The following is a 13,832-nucleotide window of genomic DNA, read 5'->3' on the forward strand; positions in this document are numbered from 1 at the left end:
TTCTGGTCTTGGGAAGGCATAGGGGTTTTGAGCCCAAATTATGTTAATTTCTGCTCGTCTTCAGTTTGACTCGGTTATTTATAGTAATTTCTATTCGTTTTGGGTTTCATTTATTTAGCGATGCTGATTTGTGGTAGTTTCACGCTCGGTAGATTATTTGATTTTACTTTTGCTCATTTTTGTTTGATGGAGTTCTTTACTTTTCTTTGAAAAGCTTATTTTGTGGAAAAAGTTTTTTTAATTAATTAAAGGAAACAACGAAAATTTCCTGTGAGGAGGAAATTTGGTCATAGTGGCACTTTGCTTGTATATTTCGGTTCTTAAATAGATCATGGCAATCGATGCGTAATAAATGATAGAGCCATCATTAGTGGTAGCTGTAACCTAGTAGGGAACTAGCTACAGCCCGTAGTGACCAAAAATTTTCAAAAATAGGATCAAGGAGCATTATCACAGTGAAGAGAAAGAAAAGAGAAAAGGGAAGAAACGACGCCATAAAGGGAACATCTTAAAGAAGACAATTACTGTGGAAAACAACCAAGCAAGTTTCTAAGCCCTCTAGAATCGCTCATTAACATAGTAAAGGACAAACGCGTCCCAAAGTAACATAAAAATAGCATGAAAACCTGATAACAGAGCCTCGGATCGAAACACAACGTAAACCACTAGGATTTGCCTTGGCAGAAAACCCTATATAGAAAACTTAAAGTCCTTTGTCTTGAACAGCTAGGAAAATCCATTGGCTTGAAAAACAAGGAAAGTCGCTGAATGTCGCAACTTACCCCGCCCACAGTTTATTGACATGACAAAGGTTTGGGTTTTAGGCTTATTTCATAACAAAAAATCAAGCCAATATAATTAGAAAACACTACGCTAGGGGAAAAAAATTTTGGCTAACGTGCAGCGATTACGTACATAACTCTTCCTAAATCAACCTAAATTAATAAATCAATTCCACGAACGAATAATAAGAAAAAAAAACTAAGCCAATCCCCTTCACTCACTCACTCCAGAGCAATAACCAGCATCAAATAAAACTCCCAGCCCATCCAACCACTCCTCCCCCAGCCCTTCCACCCTATATCTTTTGCAAAGATTTAAAATACATCAGATGTAAAATCTGTATATTCTTAAAAAGAATCGTACGGACTTTTTTTTAGTTTAATTGTCTTAACCAAATAGAGATTTGAAAAAGTTTATTGAGTGCATAAGAAAAGTAAAAGTGTTTTTGTTTTTAAAAAGCGAAGATTGAATTTGAAGCTTAAAAAGAACAAAAATTATGTCTGGGCCTATTCCGTATATATGTAAGATATATGTACACAACTAGTATAGATAAACTGACTTGTGATATTTCCAATATTCACAAAATTCTAAAAAAAAACTGACATTTTAGAATATTTGTTATATGCTAAGAGTTATCAATATCATGGCTCCTGAAAGACTATTGATGTGTCGAAAGACTCCTTTGTGTTTTCAGTTAAGCACTAGTTTTTACAATATACAGATATTGGAAAATCACACGAGTTTGTTAATTTGAGCTAATTTTGGTGGTATATCTTGTGAAATTGGAAAAGCAATAGTTTGTACTCGTTTCAACTTTCATCTCCGCTCTTTACTTGTGTAAGATAACTTTTTTCAACAATTCGTGGTAACGAACTGTAAGTAAGGAGCGACCCAGCTCAATACTAACCGAAACTCTAAAAAACTGAATTTTGATACTAATAGATACATCAAAAGAATTGGCTTATTATCCTAATTACAAAAATATAAGATTCAATAAGTTTACTCTTACCCATCAAAGGCTATGAGCTTGAGGAAATTTGCCTGATTTTCGAAAAAAGTGGGAAGAACCCCCTAAAAGTGATAGAATCATAGTAAAATTCATATCATCAGACTCAGCGTTTCAGAAAACCCTACTGAAGAGGTTTCAAGCTCCTATCTTTGAAAATGTGGATTTTTTTTTGCCAGAAGAAAAATCACGAATGCGTGTTTATTTGCTTCATTTTTTGTCCCCCCCCCCCCCAGGGCTGACCGTATCGACCCAGTGGTCCTATAATATCGTGAGAGGGCTCATTTGAAAGGAAATTTTTAAGTTCCTCAGCCCTTTTTTCCAAACATGGTCCGATCAAAATTTTAAGATAGCCACTTTGTTCATCATAATTGAAAGACCCAATAACTATACCTTTTGATATAATACGACCCCCCACCCAAAGCCCCAGGGGAATGATCTTTAAGAGCTAATGTCCTAGTTAAGTTTGTTGAAGACAGCAAACCTACCCAACCTCTATAAAGGATGGAGGGGGGAGTCCCTAAATTTTTGTCATTACCATCAAAGTTTTGATCTCGTAAAATTTCCCCAATTTCTAAGCATAGTATTTGTTATTGGGAAATATGTAGGCTATATATTGTCGTGTGGGGGGGATAAATTTTCTTTTGGGGTTTTTTCCACGGAGGAATTTTACATGGGGAGGTAATTTTCCAGGGGGTGAATTTATCAGGAGAAGTTATGCACTGGGGAAATTTGCCAGAATTTCTAAACAAAATTCATTTTATATGTCTTGCTTTCTCTTTTCCGTCTCAATTTTAAGCGTGAAATTGTTAACGGTAATTGTCAGGGGTAAATTTTCACCGGGATTGAATTGTGTCGAGGACATTTTTGTGGGGAGTGGAATTTCTCCGTGGAGGTAGGGCCAGATTTCCAGGCATTATTTAAAAATCAATCAGAAATTAAATAAAAAACAAGTTTTTTCAACCGAAAGTAAGGAGCAGCATTAAAAGTTAAAACGAAAAGAAATTATTACGTATATGAAGTTTTCCCCTCCTCAACATCTTGCTCTTTACGCTAAAGTTTGAATTTTGTCCCAACTATTTAAGAACGACTCTTAAAAGACAAGGGTAGTTTAATTAGAACAATAAGAAGCTTTTTTAAAAGTACTAAAAACTTTTAACAGAAAGCGGGAGGCGTTGAGTAGGGGGCAATCCCCTTCATATACGTAATCATTTCTGTTCGTTTTAAGTTTTAATGTTGCTCCTTACTTTTAGTTGAAAAATTTGTTTTTTTTTTATTTATTTAATTTTCTTAAAGAGACAACCAGCAGAGTGAGACTATTTCAGGGGTTTTAGAATGTCACAAATCATCTTTAGAGTAGATCAAACAGTAAGTATGAAGAAGAATCTATCTAGGACAGAAGGAGTTTTACCTGAGGCGTGCCGAGGAAGCGCTTGTCCCGGGCACAGAAACCTTAGGGGCGCAAAATTTCAAATAAATAGTCTAAAAGTTACCATTATTTTGTAATTTCTGAAATGTTATCTTTATAAAACAAAGTAGAGGGTTCAATTGGCAGTAAGCATAAGCAAATCGAGTCCGAGATTTTCATTTTTCTCACATTTTTTCCCATAGATAATAAGAAAAGTCAGATTTAAATAAATAAAAAACTTTGTTAATAAATGAAATCTTTGTTGAAATTTGGCCAACAAATTTTTGAGGGACGGGGAGGGGGATAATAAAATTTTTTCCCCGGACGCAAGAAAGGCAAGAATCGCCACTGGTCTAGGCCAATAATGAAAATAGGTTATAATGTACAGATCAAATATTACAGATGACGGATGTTAGAATGTCACAAATGATACAGGGAAATCTGACTGGATCGAAGCGACCAGGATTACGTCTTCGAACGCATGGGGTAGAGGTAGCAAGAAAACATTTAAAAGAAGTTGATAATTCGCGGGGTGACGTAAACATTGAAGGTCTGAATAAAGTTGGGTAAAGCAAAAGCGTTTTGTGTACTTGTCTGTTAAACGGAACACACTCAAGAATTACGCTGTGAAAGATCCGACAGAAACCAGTTTCCCTTCCTGGATCGGCTATGATTTGCTTATTTTGAGTGACAAATCTACAATGTATGCATGTTTTTATCAGATATTTAATATATAGAGGTGGTTAGGGGTTAAGTTAAGTATTTAATGTAATGCGTTCTGCGCGGCCTGCTTTCCGCAATTCTTTTTCATACTTTCCATAATTTTGTTTCTAAAGTTTTATATTATCATCATGCTTTGGTATATTTCATTAGGATTAACCTAACTTCACCTATCGGGTGTGTTCCGTTTAACAGACAAGTACCGCGTTTTGTATCTTTTTGAAAATGTCATCTTTAATGATTGGAACTTCTAAATAAACTGAGTTGATATAAAAGTAAAAAAAGAAAAACTTTAATATACCTGATTGCATATACAGGAGTAACCACTTGCAGTCCCTGATTGACTAATGCAAATCCCATTGCCACATAGCTCACCTCTATAGGAGTCAGAACATGCGTTTGATTTGGATATGCAATGAGTTCCATACCACCCATTTGCACACTCACACCTGGAATTTGAGAAGGTAATCACATTACAAATCATTTTCGAGTGACAAACTTAGCCTAGGAATTTGTAAGAACATATTTTATTTCGTCTGAGGCAAGATAGGAACCTTTCAAATAGGAATTAAAAAGAAACTATGGTGCTGGTGCATTATGTGGACACTGCTAAAGAAGTCAAGTTTGGTTAATGCTAATGAATTAAAATAAAATAGGATGAATATGTAATAGTTTATAAACAAAATTGGGCTATATATTTGCATATTGGGGGGGGGTAAAGCATAGCATATATAAAATACGTAACCTACCCTTACTGAACCTTGGTACCTCCCCCCCCTAACCCCAAAAAACAACAGTTTAAATATCGTAAACGCAATGAAACTACGCTTTGCATTCCATTTCTCAATAGCGGTCTCTTGAAAATAACCCGTCTGGGTCTGTAGTTAAAAAAAAAAAAAAAAAAAAAAAAAAAAAAAAAAAAAAAAAAAAAAAAAAAAACCAGTATGAAAAAAAACTCGTATTCAGAAATTATGGATTTCCCATAATTGTAAGTTTATGCACCGGAAGTTTGGTGGCTCCAGTAAAGTGACAAACAAGAAAGGGTACAGCTAGGCTATTGTAAGAGATGGTTAGGTGTAAACAGAAACACTTAATAGTTTAGTAGTTAAAGGAGACTTGAAAATTTTTTCGCTAGGAAGTTCTAAGCTAGTGAATATGACTAAGTTTTGGGAACGTATTGTGAAGATGCCACAAGGGCGGCAACTTACATCAGCTTTTCTAAGAGATCTTATAGATAAACTTCGAAGTTCATGGCCGTAGCAGGTAAGAAAGATATAAAAGTTGCGCAGTGGTGGAAATACGGAATAACAGATATGGTGGCAAAAATGGTTATAGATAATAAGGTGGCAAAAATTGTAGAAATATTTTACGTGATTAAGAGGTACATATTTGGCAACATGAAAGAGATCATTAATATGCCCTGTGAAGCTGAACTTTGTAAAGGAGACATGAGATGAGGAAGTATTTTTTTAAGGTATACTTTGGAAAGGAAGAGCTAGTGTGCATTACTGAATTGAGGGTGAATAGTTTACCACTTGGGGCAAGAAGAGACTATTTAGGGAGGAGAAAAGAGCAGTAACGTCATCACTTTTGCCCCAATTGGAGGTGTGATGACATACTGGGTTATATGATGGTTGTGTGTGAGGAATTCAGTTACATACGAGAAGAAGTAAATGAATATTGTAGGTTTGACGAAAGATGGCTAGCGTATATAATGAGGAGTGAGTGTTCTGTAAGGAGTGGGTCTGTAAGGGCTAGCCCTGATGAATGCCCTGACGTGGATAGGCTGGGTGTAAACGGTTGGAACTGTTCCGGTGTTTCGAGATGGTTTAGGGCCACCAATCCGTCATAATTTCCTTACTCCATTCCTATCCTCGACAGGGAAATCTTGCTAGCATGGCCTCAAAATGCCATCAGGATGGACCAATCACGAGCTTTCCTAACCAAAACTACGACTGCTAACAGCGTTGAAGGGTGATCCTAAGGAGGGGTTTCCCTCTAAGCAGGAGCGTCCTAAGGCTCATTTTATTGGGGGGGGGGGCGGGGATCTTCGTAAATTTTACCAAATCGCAACCTGATTCGTTACATATTTTTTGCAGAAATCATGAATTTTGCTAAATTTCGGCCAATTTTGCAAAATTTCTACCGAAGTTTTCGCCTTCGGAGAAAATTTCACCGAATGCTAAAAAAGTTGGGAGGGGGGATGTGCCCCTCAACACCCCCCCCCCCTCGGGACGCCCCTGCCTCTAGGAAACTAAAGCCTAGTAAATGACACGCCATTTGCACAGAATTTTGAGAAATGGAGAACTCTTCTGGGTTTCGTTTGTTTTGGTGTTTTTTTTTTTTTTAGGCTGAAAGACCTCTTCTTATACAAATTATCTATTATGGGTTGCCTCCCCGTAGTAGCATACTATTTGTAAGCATTAATATATACTGAGTCAGAGGTGATAGACTTGAGATTGTCTGTGCTCCTGTTGGAAGAAGAGCAACGCCAAGTGTGGAAACCATGCTGTGGCAAGATGAGTTCAAGATTGCACAAACCCTCTATTCAACTGGAGACCCCAGGGACTTCTTACTGTCCGGCTCTATGTCGGCTAAAGCGCTTCGTGTAGCTTGAGGAGGTATGTTAACCCCCGGCCTGCGCTGAATCTGGGACCATTGCTTTTCCTGAGGCCATAATAATTTCAGTGATTTAATGAATAGGAAAAGTACAACTTGGAATGTTACGACGTTAAAAACAACTATCGTATCGACATTTTGACTGAAGAATTTAGATGCTTCAAACTGGACTTTATTAGGATTTTCAAAAACTCATATCCTAGGGGTAGGAAACATTAAATTTGGTGATATAGAATTTATTTACTCAGGCAGGAAGGATGGGGTGCATAGGCGGATATCAGAGCACAAGATAAATAAGGAAGCTTCCCAGTATTGTTTACGTTGAGAAGGTATTAATAATAGGATGTCATTCCCTCATTTTCTGACTAAAAGTGCGAGGTATCAGTCATTTTAGTGTATGTCCATGTATAACCGACTGACAGAGATAGTACTGACTGATAATTTTAAAGGAACAAATATACAGGGTACCAGGTAGAAATATGATATTTTCACTAGAGGATAAAAAAGCCCAGGTTGGTAGAAATAGGGATAGATGATATCCTAGCCTAGATAAATTTGGCCTAGAAAGAAAAAACAGTAATGGTTATAGACTGCTGCAATTTTGTAAGTATAACAATCTAGTTATAACCAATGCAGCATTTGGTCGTAAATTGGCCCATAAGTGAACATGGTATTCATATGATAGTAAGACGGACAACCTTATTGATTATGCTATTATAAACCGAAAACTAATAGGATCAATAAAAGATGCTAGGGTATATAGGAGTGCTGTTGTTGATGTTAAATGTAAAGCTCACCATCTTGTGGTGTTTGGGTTAATTAAAAGCTGAAATTTCAGAAGGGTAATTACCTTCCGGGAAGTTATGACGTTGCAGTCTAGGACGAGAATTTGAGAGAAACTTTCCAGGAACAGCTGAATACTAAACTGCAGAGTTTAAAATTTGAACACGTAGAAGATCGATGGAAGGATTTTAGTAAAATAGTTAGTGAAGTCACTGATGGTGTCTTAGGGACGAAAGCTAGAAATGCAGCTTGGAATATTATTGAAAATGCTTTATGGTTAATAAAGACGAGGAGGAGCCTGTAAAAGAATTATCTCAGTGATATATAATATGAAAATAAGACGAATGTAAAGAAAATGGAGAAAGTATTAAAATATGAATTAAGGAGGTTTAAAGTGGAGGCCATGGATGAAATTGCTGAGAATCTGGAAATGCAGCCAGAAGGCAAAATAGCAAAATATTGTACTGGCATGTTAAAAATTGTGAGGCAATAGTCAGTTTAAACTTGTCAATGTTCAAAATAGGAATTGAGCCACAATTAGTGAGAAAGAGAGAGTTAGAAAGATAGACAGACCATTTTTTGAATTTACTAAACCGTGATAGAGTCACACAAAAATACGCAGAAAATAATGAAAACGTTTGTGACACTTTGGATGTGAATGAAGATTTATTCTGTGAGGAAGAATTTGTGAGAGTACTAAAAGAACTAAAAATAATAAGGCCCCAGGTGCTGATAGTGTAATATATGAGTTATTTAAACATGGTGGTTGTTAGGTTGGAGATAAGTTACTGAAGATTATAAATATGATTTTTGAAGAAGGAATGTAGCCTCGTTTCTGCAAAAAGCAAATTAGTTAGCATGGTGAAACTTTTTAGATTTAGAGATGATATAAGTAAACTTTTAAGAGAAGAACAGCGTGGTTTTAGGAAGGGTAGAGCAAAGGCTATTTCCTTGTATAGTACACAAGAAAAAGACTTTAAAGCAATTAGTACTATGTACGGGAATTACATTGTTACGGTTAAGCTAGGAAATGAGGTTAGTAGCTGGTTTCGAATTAAATCAGGAGTTAAGCAGGGTTGCGTTCTACCCCCACTTATATGAACCGTTTTGATGAACTTTGTCTTAAGGAGCACAGCAAAGGCAATGGAGAACACGGAATCAAATGGGGAAGTAAAAATTTCCAAGACTTAGATTATGCGGATGATTTAAGTATCCAAATGATTATGTTTGCAAAATGAATGAAATTTTATGAGGTTTTGCGAGTTCAAGATGTAAAAAAAAGTTTGAAAAGTAATTTCAAGAAGACTAAGTCGCTAAGACTAGAAATAGGTGAAGGTGAAGAGGTGATGTTGGAGATGATCAATCAAGTGGACTGTCATACTTACCTAGGTGGTATCATAGGCAGCGCAATCGCACTGACTAAGTAAAGACCGATGTTGGCACAATTTTTTTTCCTTTTTTTTCCTTGACCGAGTCAAACTAAAAACGAGCTAAAATTAACATGAGTAGGGCTCAAAATTCCTATGCCTTCCCAAGGCCAGAACATAATTTGCACTTTACTGAAAAAAATACAAATGAATGTGTATTGTCAGTTTAATATTCATATACTGATATTTATTTATCAAAATGTTAATATTATTCGATTTATTAAAGCTATAAAAGCAAAAACAATTATATTTTTTCAGTAAAGTGCAAATTATGTTCTGGTCTTGGGAAGGCGTAGGAGTTTTGAGCCTTACTCCTGATAATTTCTGCTCTTTTTGAGTTTGACTCGGTTATTTATTGTAATTTCTGTTTGTTTTGGGTTTCATTTAGTTATTGATGCTGATTTGTGGTAGTTCCACGCTTGATAGATTATTTTATTTTATTTTTGCTCATTTTTGGTTTAATGGAGTTCTTTACTTTTCTTTGAAAAACTTGTTTTGTGGAACAAATTTTTTTCATTAATAATTAGCAAAGACGCTGTGTGCAGGGAAGATGTTAAAAGTAGATTAGCCAAGGCCCAGGGTGTCTTTTCACAGTTGAAAAAAGTTTAGAAGAATAGGATGATGAGTTTACGAACCAAGATTAGAGTATTGGAAGATACAGAGGTAAAGTATGGTTCTGAAGCGTGGGCGCTCCGAAAAACGGAAGAGGGTTTTCTAGATGTTTCTCAGAGAAATTGCCTACGGATTGTTTTGGGCACCCGACTGACTGACCGTATCTCAAATAGTATGCTTTACGAAAAATTTGGCTCAATCCTCCTTTCTAGGGCTATGATTAGAGAAAGGATGAGATTGCTAGGATGCGTTCCGCGGATGAAGGATGACAGATGGACAAAGATAGTCTTTGTCGGCCAACCGTCTAGGGCCAAATAAAAAGAAGGTCATCCCTGAAAGGGGTGGGAGGATGTTGTAAGGAAAGATCTAAGAGAAATAAGAACTTCTTAGGAGGCTGTAAATAGGGAGGCATTGAATAGACTTGGATGAAGGAGGAGCCTCTGTAGCTCAGTTCTCCTCAGGGGTTTGGCGATGTAGTGAGTTTTTAGCAGTATTAGTAGTTTTCTGTAAGTGTGGATGAATGATGAGGCATGAATGATTTTTGTAGTTGGTATAATGTTTTTGTTTATTTTGTGTTTGACCTACTGTTTTAGTTTTTGTTAATCGTAAATTTCTTGTAGTTTCGTTGTTGGACCTGTGTATAAATTATATAATTCTGAGGTCCAATAGCTATTTCATTTAAATCACAGTAATGGTAAAAACGATTCAGCACCAACCTCAAGATAACTAGGACTTCAGTAGAGAGGGGTCAGGAGGTCGTGACATTACCACATGGTTTATGGTTTTCTCAGTGAGAATGAAAAAACAGGAATTTTCTCACTTGAAAAAACAGGAATTTTGTCACATTTATGGTTGTATTCATGGATGGATATGTGTGTTGTTCGATTTATTTGATGTTTTTCTCGGATGTCAACATCAAATTATGGATGTTTTATGGTTTTTGTCAGTGAGAATTTGAAAAACAGGAACTTTCTCACATTTTTATATGTTTTTATGGTTTTTGTCAGTTATAATTTGAAAAAACCGGAACTTTCTCACTGAGAAAACCATAAACCACGTGGTCCTGTCAGCATTTTTAATGCTGACGGGGCACCAAATATGGGCATGGAATCCCCTGGGAAATTGATTGCGTAATCGAATGGGAATTTGGAACACCTGTGCTGTCAGTCATTAATCAAATTGTTTCCAGGCAAAGTTTAATAATGTCTGATAGGTACTGTCAACATTTCTCCAGAAATAGATCCAAGTCATTAATGTCTTTGCCTCGGAAACAACTCTTTTGGTCGAACTCCAAAGATATTAATAACCAAACGCCATGGAAACAGTTCTCCAAGAAACATCTTAGCGATGAATTGTTTTAGCGCGGGAATCAGGTTTCTTATTAATTTGAAATGCATTAGCGCAGAGATGCCAATAACAAAGGAATACGCTGAATTTACGTTTAGGGATTATTTGGGCGAAACCGTTTTAGACAGGTTATGGAACTGTTTCGGCGAAACAGTTAGAGACATTTTGAAAGAAGATTTTTGAAGAGATTTTAGAAGAGAATTTAGTGGTGAAACTCTGTGGTCGTTATAATACACAAGTTTCATTTGAACAGTGTTGTGAGGTCCTCTAACCCAACCCAAAGGGTTCCAATCCTCCTACCCCAACCCCGAAGGAAGCCCCCGGTCCTCAAAGGCCCCCCAAGCTCCCAAAGGATCACCGGCGCCCCCCAAAGGCCCACCCAGACCCCCAAAGGCCCTTCACCGGTCCCCAAATGTCCCCCAGGCCCCCAACTGCCCCCCGGACCCCCAAAGGCCCTCCCTGTGCCCCAAACGCCCTCCTCAGACCCCCAAAGGCCCTCCCCCGGTCCCCAAAGGTCCCCGCGAGCTCCTAAAGGACCACCGACCCTCAAGGGACCCAGAGACCCTCAAAGGCTCTCCCCAAGCACCCGTCTTTCGTTGATGTGTGTTGTCTGAAACCTATGATTTGGGATGTGTAGTTTGCTACTTCAGGCTTTTCTGAGCTAAGGTTTCCTAGTATTTCCTAGGTGAATGTTGTCTGAAACCAATAGTTTGGGATGAGTAGTTTGCTATTTCAGGCTTTTATGAGCTAGGTTTCATAGCCTTTTGTTGGTGTGTGTTGACTGAAACTTATGATTTGGGATATGTAGTTTGCTATTTTTGACTTTTCTGAGTTGGATTTCTTAGTCTTTCATAGGTGTGTGGTGTCTGAAACCTATGATTTGGGATGTGTAGTTTGCTATTTTCGACTTTTCTGAGCTGGATTTCTTAGCCTTTCATAGGTATGCGTTGTCAGAAAATTATGATTTGGGATGTATAGTTTGCTATTTCAGGCTTTTCTGAGTTGAGGTTTTCTAGTATTTCGTAGGTGAACGTTGTCTGAAACCAATAGTTTGGGATGAGTAGTTTGCTATTTTTGACTTTTCTGAGCTAGGTTTCTTAGTCTTTCGTTGGTGTGTGTTGACTGAAACCGATGATTTGGGATATGTAGTTTGCTATTTTTGACTTTTCTGAGTTGGATTTCTTAGTCTTTCATATGTGTGTGTTGTCTGAAACCTATGATTTGGGATGTGTGGTTTGCTAATTTTGACTTTTCTGAGCTGGATTTCTTAGCCTTTCATAGGTGTTTGTTGTCTGAAACCTATAGTTTGGGATGACTAGTTTGCTATTTTTGACTTTTCTGAGCTAGGTTTCTTAGCCGTTCATAGGTGAGTGTTGTCTGAAACCTATGATTTGGGATATGTAATTTGCTATTTCCAACTTTTCATAACCGTATTTCTTAGTCTTTCGTAGGCGTGTGGTGTCTGAAACCTATGATTTGGAATGTGTGGGTTGCTATTTTTTTGAATTTTCTGACCTGAATTTCTTAGCCATTCGTATGTGTGTGTTGACTGAAACCTATGATTTGGTATGGTTAATTTGCTATTTTTGACTTTTCTGAGCTAGATTTCTTAGCCTATCATATGTGTGTCCTTTCAGAAAATTATGATTTGGGAGGTGTAGTTTGCTTTTTTGACTTTTCATAGCTAGGATTCTCAGTCACTCAGAGGTGTGCGTTGTCTGAAACTTCGAGTGTGGGCGGAGTAGTTGTCTATTTCCGACTGTTCTGAGCTAAGGTTTATTAGTATTACGTAGGTGAATGCTGTCTGAAACTTATGATTTGGGATATGTAAATTACTATTTCGGGCTTTTCTGAGTTGGATTTCTTAGTCTTTCATAGGTGTGTAATGTCTGAAACCTATGATTTGGGATGTGTAGTTTGCTATTTTCGACTTTTCTGAGCTAGGTTTCTTAGCCTTTCATAGGTATGTGGTGTCAGAACATTATGATTTGGGATGTGTAGTTTGCTATTTCAGGCTTTTCTGAGCTAAGGTTTTCTAGTATTTCGAAGGTGAATGTTGTCTGAAACCAATAGTTTGGGATGAGTAGTTTGCTATTTTTTACCTTTCTGAGATAGGTTTCTTAGACTTTCGTAGGTGTGTGTTGACTGAAAACGATGATTTGGGATATGTATTTTGATATATTAGAATTTTCTTATCAGGATTTATTATACTTTCATAGTTGTGTGTTGTATGAAACCTATGATTTGGGATGTGTGGGTTGATTCTCTTGAATTTTCTTAGCTTTATTTCTTAGCCTTTCATAGGTGTTTGTTGTCTGAAACCTATAGTTTGGGATGACTAGTTTGCTATTTTTGACTTTTCTGAGCTAGATTTCTTAGCCGTTCATAGGTGAGTGTTGTCTGAAACCTATGATTTGGGATATGTAATTTGCTATTTCCGACTTTTCTTAACCGGATTTCTTAGTCTTTCGTAGGTGTGTGATGTCTGAAACCTATGATTTGGGGGTGTGTGGGTTGCTATTTTTTGAATTTTCTGATCAGGAGTTCATAGCCTTTCTTAGGTGTGTGTTGTCTGAAACCTATGATTTGGGATGGTTATTTTGCTATTTTTGACTTTTCTGAGCTAGATTTCTTAGCCTTTCATAGGTGTGTCCTTTCAGAAAATTATGATTTGGGAGGTGTAGTTTGCTTTTTGGACTTTTCAGAGCTAGGATTCTTAGTCACTCATAGGTGTTTGTTGTCTGAAACTTCGAGTTTGGGATGAGTAATTGGCTATTTCAGAATTTTCTGAGCTAAGGTTTCTTAGTATTTCGTAGGTGAATGCTGTCTGAAACTTATGATTTGGGATATAGTATTTCGTAGGTGAATGCTGTCTGAAACTTATGATATGGGATATGTAAATTACTATTTCGGGCTTTTCTGAGTTAGATTTCTTAGTCTTTCATAGGTGTGTGATGTCTGAAACCTATGATTTGGGATGTGTAGTTTGCTATTTTCGACTTTTCTGAACTAGGTTTCTTAGACTTTCATAGGTATGTGTTGTCAGAAAATTATGATTTGGGATGTATAGTTTGCTATTTCAGGCTTTTCTGAGCTAATGTTTTCTATTATTTAGTAGTTGACTGTT

General features: G+C 37.0%; 1 protein-coding gene across 1 annotated transcript in view; it reads right to left on the reverse strand.

The window, feature by feature from the left end:
• The window catches only part of LOC148942958 (cubilin-like), a 405,682-nt gene that overhangs the window by 327,559 nt on the left and 64,291 nt on the right, over positions 1 to 13,832 (reverse strand). Inside the window, exon 7 of the mRNA XM_089102575.1 lies at positions 4,219 to 4,366. Coding sequence (XP_088958701.1) covers positions 4,219 to 4,366 — 148 coding nt within the window. The remainder of the gene's footprint in view (positions 1 to 4,218; positions 4,367 to 13,832) is intronic.

Source organism: Artemia sp. Qi Xiang Cuo, chromosome 16 (assembly GCF_049724085.1).
Source record: "Artemia sp. Qi Xiang Cuo chromosome 16, ASM4972408v1, whole genome shotgun sequence".
Classification (NCBI taxonomy): Eukaryota; Metazoa; Arthropoda; class Branchiopoda; order Anostraca; family Artemiidae; genus Artemia; species Artemia sp. Qi Xiang Cuo.